Below are 9,973 nucleotides of genomic sequence, written 5' to 3' on the forward strand. Positions count from 1 at the left end.
TATATATATATATATATATATGTATATATATATTTATATACATATATACATATGTATATATGTATTTATATACATATGTATATATATATGTGTGTGTGTGTGTTTTACAGTAATGTATATGTATATATATATATGTGTGTGTGCATAAATATATGTGTATATATTATATATTTACCAAGAGGATTTATTAGATTACCTTATAAAGTTTGGACTAGGGTATTCCAACAATGACTACCTTCTGGAGATGCTGAGGACCTGGTAGCTACTGAGTTTATAAAAAAAGGATGCCTTATTTCCTGGCATATCATGGACCTTCCTAGAGGCATGTCTCTTTATAGACATATAGATCATAGATCTAGTCAAGTTGACAGTGAAGATTAACTGCTCTGATTAGGGGACAACCACTCCAATATGAACTATCTTCCTTTATTTTGGTCTTACCTTCCTAAAACCCTCCATCTGCTCACGGTGTCTCTCAGCCCCTCTGTGCCTACTGTTAGGCTTTAGGTTACTTTCACAAAGCCATCTCAGGAAGCAGTGAAGTGTTCAGCCAGAACAAAGCTCAGGTGGGAGCACCTGCAAGCAGCACCAATGCAGCCCCCAGAGGGCTCCTGAAGGCCAGCCCTGCATGCTTTTCACAACCCACCCTCTCTTCTCAAAGAAACTGCCTCTGGGCTTTACTAACCCTCTGCTCTGTTCTGCAGCTTCTTGACTGTTAGGAACATTGTTGACGGTCTGATGGCATCAATATCTCTCTTGCTTTTTAGCTTTAAAATGGGCCAGGTAGACCAATACCTTGATCCTAACCTAGCACAAGCCCAACAATGACCATCTAAGGCAGGATGACTCCTAACTGAAGAGCTCTAAGTGACAGTGACTTCCATGTGTCTGTTGCTATGATTTTACTCATTTGTTCCACAGTAAAAAAAAAAAAAAAAAAAAAAAAAAAAACAGTTTGGTAAAGCTAAGAAAAATATTAGTTTTATTCACTCCACAGTAGCTTGCCTTTTTTATATCATCAATAGTCAAGATATACTTGTGAGAGAGGCATCTCTGTAGCTAACCCAAGACTCAAAGTTGCATCCAGGGCTGAGCAGTCTGTAATGCAATATGGCTGAAGGGTCCTAGGCATCTTCCTTTCTGCCCTTACAGAGGTGACCATGCTTTGCCCTCTGGGGAGACCCTCTGAGAACATAGGAGTTGTTGTTAGGAGTTAGTTTCATATCAACATATCCTGCCCTCAAATTCTTACTGAACAATTAATGTCTGTTTGTGTGGTATGATTCAAAGACAGTCAAAAACAACCCAAAGGGTTTAGTCACATCCATACCTGGCTCAGAGCCTGTATCTGAAACCATCCAGCAAAGGATGAGTCTAATATCAGGGCTATCGCAGGAGGTCTGATCATCTGAGAGTTCCCCTATAATTCAGTGCAGTCTCTCAGCTGTGGGTCCAGCTCTGTCTTACAAACACATGGACCTAGACGAAGATGTGGCCAGCTGTACCATAGCAGGTACTAAATTGTCCCCAAGTGTTCATGAAGCTCCTTGGTTTATAACCCAGGAACAAAGCTACCTACATGGGGGACACACTAACTTCTGACACTGGGTCAGGCCTGCTGAACTTAGTTCCTAGTAGATCTTGACAGGTCAGGAACTCAAGTAAACACCTCCCATCTATAGCCTGGAAATATCTACATCTAGCCAAAGTTCCATAGGGAGATACTTGTGAAGTCTCTAGGGCAGGCTTGTCTGCCACCATCCTACAGTAAACCCTTTGTGATTCCAAGACTTGGATTTCAATTCCAGGTCTTCTTGCTTATCTACTGAGAAAGACTTGCATTCACAAGACTAGATAGAAATGTTTCACACAGTGCTTTGCAGGATCTTGAGATGGCCCTACATCTAGGCTCCAGGCCCTAAAGCTGTGGTTTCCTTTCAGCCACAGACCAGAGCACCATGGACTGTACAGGAATCCTTCTAGCACTTCATCAGTATCACCCAGAAACTCAGAAGAAGACATTCTATTCAATGAACCCCATTCCAGATTTGCAGTATGAAATCTCTATCACCTGCCCCATAGAACTCACAGTTCTGGGGTAGCCTATTGTATCCAGGGTAAAATAGGATGCTTATTCTTTAGAACTCTGATGACCATCAACTGTGGCTCCCACTGCAGATGCAGTTTAAACAGTTGACTTAATTGTGCAGAAGACAAAGTTAGTGAGGTAAAATGCAAGATATTTTTAATAAGACAACTAGAGGGAAAGCAGGAAAGTGAAACAAAAGTGTAAATAAGTCATGATGGGCTGAAGGGATACACATGGATACACACGGATACACATGGATGGGAGTTCCATGTGGAAAGAAAAGAAGCAACAGGTGAAAGCAGTGTCTGGAAACATACTGAATCTTGGGAGACAAACAGAAATCCAGATCCAGAAATCTTAAAATACCCCTAGAGTAATCAATTCAACATGGCACAGCCAGATGTGTCAATCAAATTCTCAAAATGGAGAACTCTGAAGCAGCCAAAGAGAACAAAAGTATCCTATATAAGGGATCAGCCCTCAGATTCTTGGTCAAATTCTCAGGAGAAACCACGAGTGTCAGGATGTGGTTGGGCTACTGCATTTACAGTGTTAGAAGGAATAGAAATGCCAAGTGAGAATACAAATGCTTGCAAGGTTGTCCTTTAGACTCAAGGCTGAAGGATTTTATCACTGTAACAATCACAGGAATGCTAAAGGGATTCCTCAATCTGTTATGAAGAAAATGTTAAATAATCCACAAAAATATATAAACAGGAACCCTCACCAGCTTTGCCCCAGGGTAGAATGCACCTGCTAGTACGCGGATCGGATAAAAAGAGGTCTGAGAGAAAAGTAGCGCATGCCTGCTTGATGTCTTTGTACATGGTGTGTTTATCACTGTTACCACCATCCTCCAGTGACATCACACTCCAGCTTCTTCCTTCTATCAATGTTAAGTTAAACTCCACTGACTCTTCAGGGAACTCCTTGGCTTTGATGCTGGGTGGGAGTCCTTGAGGCCTCTAAGAGCCACCAGGTCCTATGTCTCTCTATATGCAGAAAAGCATTGGACCACCCTGTCCTAAGAGTCAACCTAATAAAGTCCCTTTATAACACACACACACACACACACACACACACACACACACACACACACACACCCTACATATAATATATTCAAGATCTATAGCACCAACAATGCCAACATGTGGGCCTGTACAGCACTAGGGGTGGGGTGTCATTCTCCTTGCAATTCCTTGTGCAGAAAAATCTATATCAGTTTACACAGAAGAGAAAACAAACTAACCTTTTTGTGAATGTGTGTGTGTGTGTGTGTGTGTATGTGTGTGTGTGTGTGTGTGTGGTGTGGTGCACATGTATGCATCTGTATTTCTTCTGCAAACAAACAAAAACCAATAAAAACAGACAAGACATAAAGGGAAGGTAAGTGAAAACATAATAAGACTAGAAACTGGTTTTTTAAAAGATAAAGTTGATGAAAAATTTGAGAGATTTACAAAAAGAGAAGCTGCAAATCAGAAATGAACAAGAAGATATTGCAAATGACCTGTAGGAACAGAAAGGATTGTATGCAGCAGCTGGGGACCAGTTACACCAACAATCTGGATAATCTAGAATGCTAAGGTAATGTAGAAGATAAGTCCCTGGAAACACATAGATGACCAAGACTGAACAATAATGAGGCAGAAACTCTTAGTGAGCCATTAAGGAGGATGGATTAAGAGTTTGTATTCTCATCAAAGAAAATGTGAGGACCTTACTCACATTACTGAGGCATTTCTGAGGCATTACTGAGTTCTACAAAACATTACAGAAACAAGACAAAACCAGCCAGCCAACCACCACCACCAACAAAACCCACCTCTGCCACCACCACCACAAAAACCAAACCAAAACAAAACCAAAAAAATAAACCACCAACACGTCTTAAACTCTTTCAAAGAATCAAAGAAGATAGAACACAACTATGGTAACTTCAGAAAGACTATTGCTACCATTTGTCTGACCCCAAAGTCAGACAAGACACTACAAGAATACTACTGTGAGCTAAGAGGAATCCAAGCACATTAACAAACAAATTCAACACAATCACAAATGGCCATTTATGTAGTCAACTAGATTTGTCCTTGAGATGAAAGGGTAGTTAAGCACACTTACTAAACATGACACACTAGGCTAAAAGAATGAAGGATACAAATGCATGACCATTTCAATGGAGACAGAAAAAACCCTAGACAAAATTCAACATAATAAAAGACAAATTCTCAAAAACCTAGTCAACAAAACCAAGGAGTGTTAAAAATGAATCCACAGCACATATCATACTCAGTGAGGAAATGATGAAAATGTCCTTTATAATTTGGAACAAGAGAAGTATGTCTATTCTCATTGCTGGTTTTCTGTACAATATTGGAAGTGCTAAATAGCAAGATGGCAAGAAAAAAGGGAAACCTACATACACATCCATACAGGAAAGGAAGAAATGGAATAATACTACCTGCTGATTCTTGATCCTGTACACAGAAAACACCACAGAGACTTCACACATGGATACATACACATACACACAAGCCATTCAAACTGACACAGGGACTCACTACACCCAGAAGATACAAAGCCAATGCACATAAATCACTAGTGTTTCTATACACGAGGAACAAACCACATCAAAAGAAATTAAAAGAAACAGTTCCTCTGGAATAATGCCCTGTAATAAAATAGTAAACTTAAAGAAGATCAGGACCTACTTACTGAAATCTATAAAACAATGGTGAAGGATAGTAAAGAAGGCAAAAATAGATGTCGTTACATTGAGTTTTCATGGATTTGGAAAATGATTATTAACAAATGTCCACGCTATAAAGAGAAGCCACGTTAGGTGCTAACAACCCCCTGTAATCCCTATTCAGATCTGGTGACCCTTTTTGTCCTCTGCTGGTACCTATACCCATTTGTTCCCACACTTAGCAAATAAAAAGTTTAATTTTTATTTTAATGCATTTGCATGTTGGGAATCTGTAGGGCATGTGCACAGTTGCCTGTGGAAGCCAGAAGATAGTGCTAAATTCTCTGGAGCTGGAGTCACAAGTCCTTATAAATTACTCAGTGTGGGTGCTCGGGACTTAAGTGCTCTGAAAGAGCAGTGTACGTTCTTAACCACTAAGCCATCTCTCTATCGCTGACAAAAAACAAACAAACAAACAAACAAACAAACAAAAAATCCATGAGGTAATTATGCTAATTATCTCATATTGTGTTTGTTTAAATATCACACTGAGCTCCATGAATACATAGGTCGCTATGTATCAATAAAAAAGAAGCCCATAAACACACATGCTCACACCACCAATCACACAGTGCAACTCCACATACACACTATACTCATACCATATAACAAACACTGCAACCACACACACATATATCTTATGACAGACAAAGCTCAATTTACAACAAGATGTTTATACTGTGCCTTTGCTAAATTAAACTGGGCATTGTTCCCTGTGTCCGGGTTGTCTACAAATCCAAGCAAGGAGCCCTGGCCTCTTGGATTACTCAGAAGAAGGATATGTGAGCCTTCATAGATGCATCTCGAAACTCCATAATTAACAGGGCTTCCAAACTACTACTAGCACCTGTTGAACACAGGAGCTGGACTAACTTTCTTACTTTATTAATGCAAAAGAAAAAAAATGAAGAGTACTGAGTTTTAATGGCTTTTCGATATCTATTTGTAATTTAGAAAAGCATCTTTTCTAAATCTTTTATAGTTGAACATATTCTGTTGATATTTAAAGTTGAAGACAGAATTTTTTCCTCTCGAACTATTTCTTGATCACTGACAATTGCTCTTGCTAGAAGAGAGAACAATTCGCCTTTAAAATAAAATCAGTCACTCCAACTGCTTCTGTGCCGCCATCCTCTTGGCCTTCAACACTTCCTCAAATGCTGCCCCACAGAGACAATGCCTGTGCCTGCCAACAGGGCCATTAGACACTGAAGCAGCAGATAGAATTGGTATACCATGGGTTTTGCCAGACTCCCACAATGCCAGATTCATTAGTTTTTCTCACTTCTGATGTTGATTACATACCTGAGCTTTTCCATTCCAGCTTTGTATCTTGAAATCCGAGCCATAGACAGAGGGACTGACAAGGTATCTAGCCAACGCTTCTCATACTTTGGTTCATTAGCTATGGGTGAGGAAGGTGATGATGGAGCCTGTGCAAAATAACCCAGAGTTAGTCATCACAGGACCAGTCACCACACTGTCTTCCGGTGAGGCTTGCAGGCAACTGAGACACCCCTCCCACAAAACTCAGACCAGCCCACTTCTACTGAAGAAAACATTCAATATAACTTCTCAGGGATTCAGAGAGGAAGCACCACTCATTCTTGAATATAAAAGCCTTTAAAAATATGTTTTAAACAACATTTTTTTTTTAAAGTGAAGAAAGCTAAAGGAGATGGCAGAGAAAACTGCATTCGGGGGAGGATCTCATGGCCATGACAGATCTTCCTTACTTAAAAATGTGAAACTTTAGGAGGAAGTCATTCAAAACAAGCTGAGCCAGTGAATGTCAGAGACCCAGTAATGTGGGCCAAAATGAAATTGCTTCTACCAATGGCAAATGAGTCCCAGTTATATGAGACTTATTTCTAGGCCATCATCTGGCATGGTGGGTCTTCAGTGTCTTTGCTATACATTCAGAAGGATGTGAAGTTATTCCTCTTTTCTTGACTTGAGAGGACACAGTTCTTCTCACTTAATTTTCAGCCTTTGGAATACTCAAGGACACAGCTTTCAGTCTCAGACAATAGGTACCTTTGAAGGGAACTGTGGTCGAACTTTGTCTAATGGAATGGATAAAAGTTGACTCATAAAAATGTCCTTACTGTTAGCATTTTGTCTAGGCTCTACTCCACAGTTACCTGGCAACAGCCAGGTGTGCCTGACTCGCTATAAAAGGGGCTGCTTAGCCCATCCTCACTCTCTGGCTCTCTTGCTCCTGTTCCCCCCTCTTTCCTCATTCCCCTCCCCCCTCTCTCTATGTGTTCATGGCTGGCCTCTACTCCTCTACTCTCTCTCTCTCTCTCTCTCTCTGTCTTTCTCTGTCTACTCATTCAACTCCCCTCCCCATGCCCTGAATAAACATTATTCTATACTATACCTTCCTGTGGCTGGTCCCTCAGGGCAAGGGATGCCTCAGCATGGACCTGCAGAGGCATCCACTTCCCCCACACCTGACTACATATCCACAAACATATCCCTTCTCTCTTTATCTTTTTATAAAACACAACACTTATAATACAAGTTTTAAGAGAATCATGGATCTAGTATGAAGAAAATAAACAACAAAATAATCAAGTCCCCAGATCTAGAGAGGGAGGGATGCCAGATAAGCTACTTAGCTGCATGTGCTCATCTTTCTGATGAGAAAGGAAGGTGTCCAGAGACAGATATGAGTGAGGCCCATAGAGCAGGACTCTCAAGGACTAATCCAGGGCCTGGGCATTTATGCCTGCCCATTTTAGAGTCACTGTGGAATAGGAAACATTCTCCCTTCTCCTTTCTTGAAAGAGAGTGTTCATTGTGGTCAACTTGGCCCATATTCTGTGGCTTCTCCTATGGTATCAGGTCATCAGGGGAAGAACTGCCTGGGAAACTGAGCCAGGAGCCTTATTGCACAGGTCTGGTTTTGATGAAGTTACTTGGTCTGCTTGCCTGGTGGGCTTGAGGCCAAAGAGATAAATCTTTGGGGATGTGGAGAGTAGCCAAGTGTTCTGCTCACGGGAGGGTAGGCTGTGAGCTTGTAGAAAAAGTCTAATTACCTGGCTGTACACACACACATGTATGTACTCTCCCATGTGGGATAGGACTTGGTCATGGAGGGGGGGGGGTTCACTGATTGTGAAATAGCACTAACTTTTTTGGAAGCTCACCCTTGTGCACTGTTAACAGACATCAAGGAAGCTCCCCCCCCCAAAAAAACTGAAGGACCTGTTGTGGAGAGACATCAGTAGAGTGGGCACCCTCCAGAAGAACAGACTCTGAATAACCTCTGGGGCCAACCACACTAACCCGACAGATGTCTACCTCCAGCCTTCCCAAATTTGTTTTCATTAAGGTTACTTAATGAAATAAAACACTTTATTAAGAAAACGATGGCCAGAGTGAGGTGCAAATCTACAAATACAGGGCACGGCAGCTGTGCTACAATAACTATGACGCAGGACAATTGGATTTACCTCCTTGCATTGTATCCAAAAGGGTCACATACCAGAGGAGCTCTGCCAGGCTTCCTGTTTTGCATCCCCAAGCAGTGCTGTGCTCCAATAATTATTCAGGAAATAGGAAGCAGGCTTTATTTAATCTGTGTGTGTGTGTGTGTGTGTGTGTGTGTGTGTGTGTGTGTGTGTGTGTAAAGAAGAATATGCTAACAAGAATAGTAATTGCTGGAAATGTGCTTTTTTCCCTTAGCACACACGGATTAACTATAACATTTTAGACTTCCTTCTCACCCCAGCAATCCAGAAGACTGAAAACTATGTTGACAGTTATGATTCTTTCGAGCAAATTCCTACAAATCTCACATCTAACTGCATCAGGCTGAACTGAACCTGCCTCCTCATTGGGAACAGCATGTTCTTCAACCTGAGGCAGTGGCTTCTATAAGCAGTTGAGACACATTTATCTATCAGGGAGGGTGAATGCTGCCATCAAAACATCCGGTCAGAAGCTGTGACAGCATGGGGACTCCTGAAGCAGTTCCACAGTTGTGATGAGAAAGGTATGCGTCTAAGGAGTCACCTCTCCGGATACTCAGCAGGATGTCCGGAGAGTCAACTGTGCCTCCACTCCAAGCATAGGGAAACCTCAACGTTATCCAACTTGACAGCAGTTATCTATATTTGTCTCTAACCCCTTGGTTCCCTGGCCTATCTTTGCCCTAAGCAGCCTTTCCCCTGCATCCTCGCATCTGAGATTTCAGCTAGACAATGGAGAACCTGGATTTCCTGGCTCTCTCTTGTCACCCTGTCAGATTATTTCTGCTTTGTCACACAGACCAGCTAAATCAGAAATCTGCACCTGTCCCTTTTGCCTTTTGAAGTCAGCAGAATAGAACATTGTTCCTTTTCCATTGTCCCAACACAGACCCCCTAGAGGGGGTGCTTTCCTGTCACCTGCCTTGCAGTCAGAGCTGACAGTCTTCAACCACCTGGTTCCCGTGGCTTGAAAGCGAATGCCTTGCTTATCCAGCTTAATGCTTTTTAAAGGGCTACCTCCTGTCATTTGGAATCTCCTTGTCTGAGAATGGTGTTACACAGGAAGCCTGGGTGACTATTTAGATTTCCCTGTCTGTGTTTGACAACACGTAGCACTTGAAAGCCCACACTGTGCATATAAATCACATTGCTAATTTCTTAAAGACAAGCCCTTAAACCAGTTTCAATGACATGTAGTTTATTGATATTGAATGCCACCATGGACTCTGCTGTAAATAGCCATGTGACCTTGACCCTATGGCTTAGTCCCACACTGTGGAGTGAGGTCTTGGCTCAGGTGTTACGCTGAGTGGATCCCTACTCCTTTTGTACCTTGCTCTGTTACAAGAAAGAAGTTTGTCTCCGTCTTCCCGTGTCTGTGAGTTGCACAAGCATGCTTTTGTCTAGCATTAACATAATTTTGCAAACAAATCTTAACTCAACATTCTACTTGTTAGAAGAAAATGCAATGCTTAACAACATTTAAAATAATTTCACCTTGGAAATGAGCATCAAGTGACATTGCTTGAGGTCTGGCTGGTAAAGCCACAGCAAACAGAGCCAGGTAATGTCTAGTACCTTGCCAAAAAGCCATGTCCTTTCTTTACTTCATATGAGCACAGTTTGTGATTTCCTGCCACATGCAGATGCTAGTTA

The 9,973-nt window shown here is 41.6% G+C and overlaps 1 protein-coding gene across 1 annotated transcript in view; it reads right to left on the minus strand.

Annotated features, from left to right (window-relative positions):
* Sntg2 (syntrophin gamma 2) overlaps positions 1–9,973 on the minus strand; it is a 199,700-nt gene that overhangs the window by 74,371 nt on the left and 115,356 nt on the right. The window contains exon 9 of the mRNA XM_031356509.1: positions 6,144–6,271. Coding sequence (XP_031212369.1) covers positions 6,144–6,271 — 128 coding nt within the window. The remainder of the gene's footprint in view (positions 1–6,143; positions 6,272–9,973) is intronic.

The sequence above is a fragment of the Mastomys coucha genome, unplaced genomic scaffold (genome assembly GCF_008632895.1).
Source record: "Mastomys coucha isolate ucsf_1 unplaced genomic scaffold, UCSF_Mcou_1 pScaffold6, whole genome shotgun sequence".
Lineage (NCBI taxonomy): Eukaryota > Metazoa > Chordata > Mammalia > Rodentia > Muridae > Mastomys > Mastomys coucha.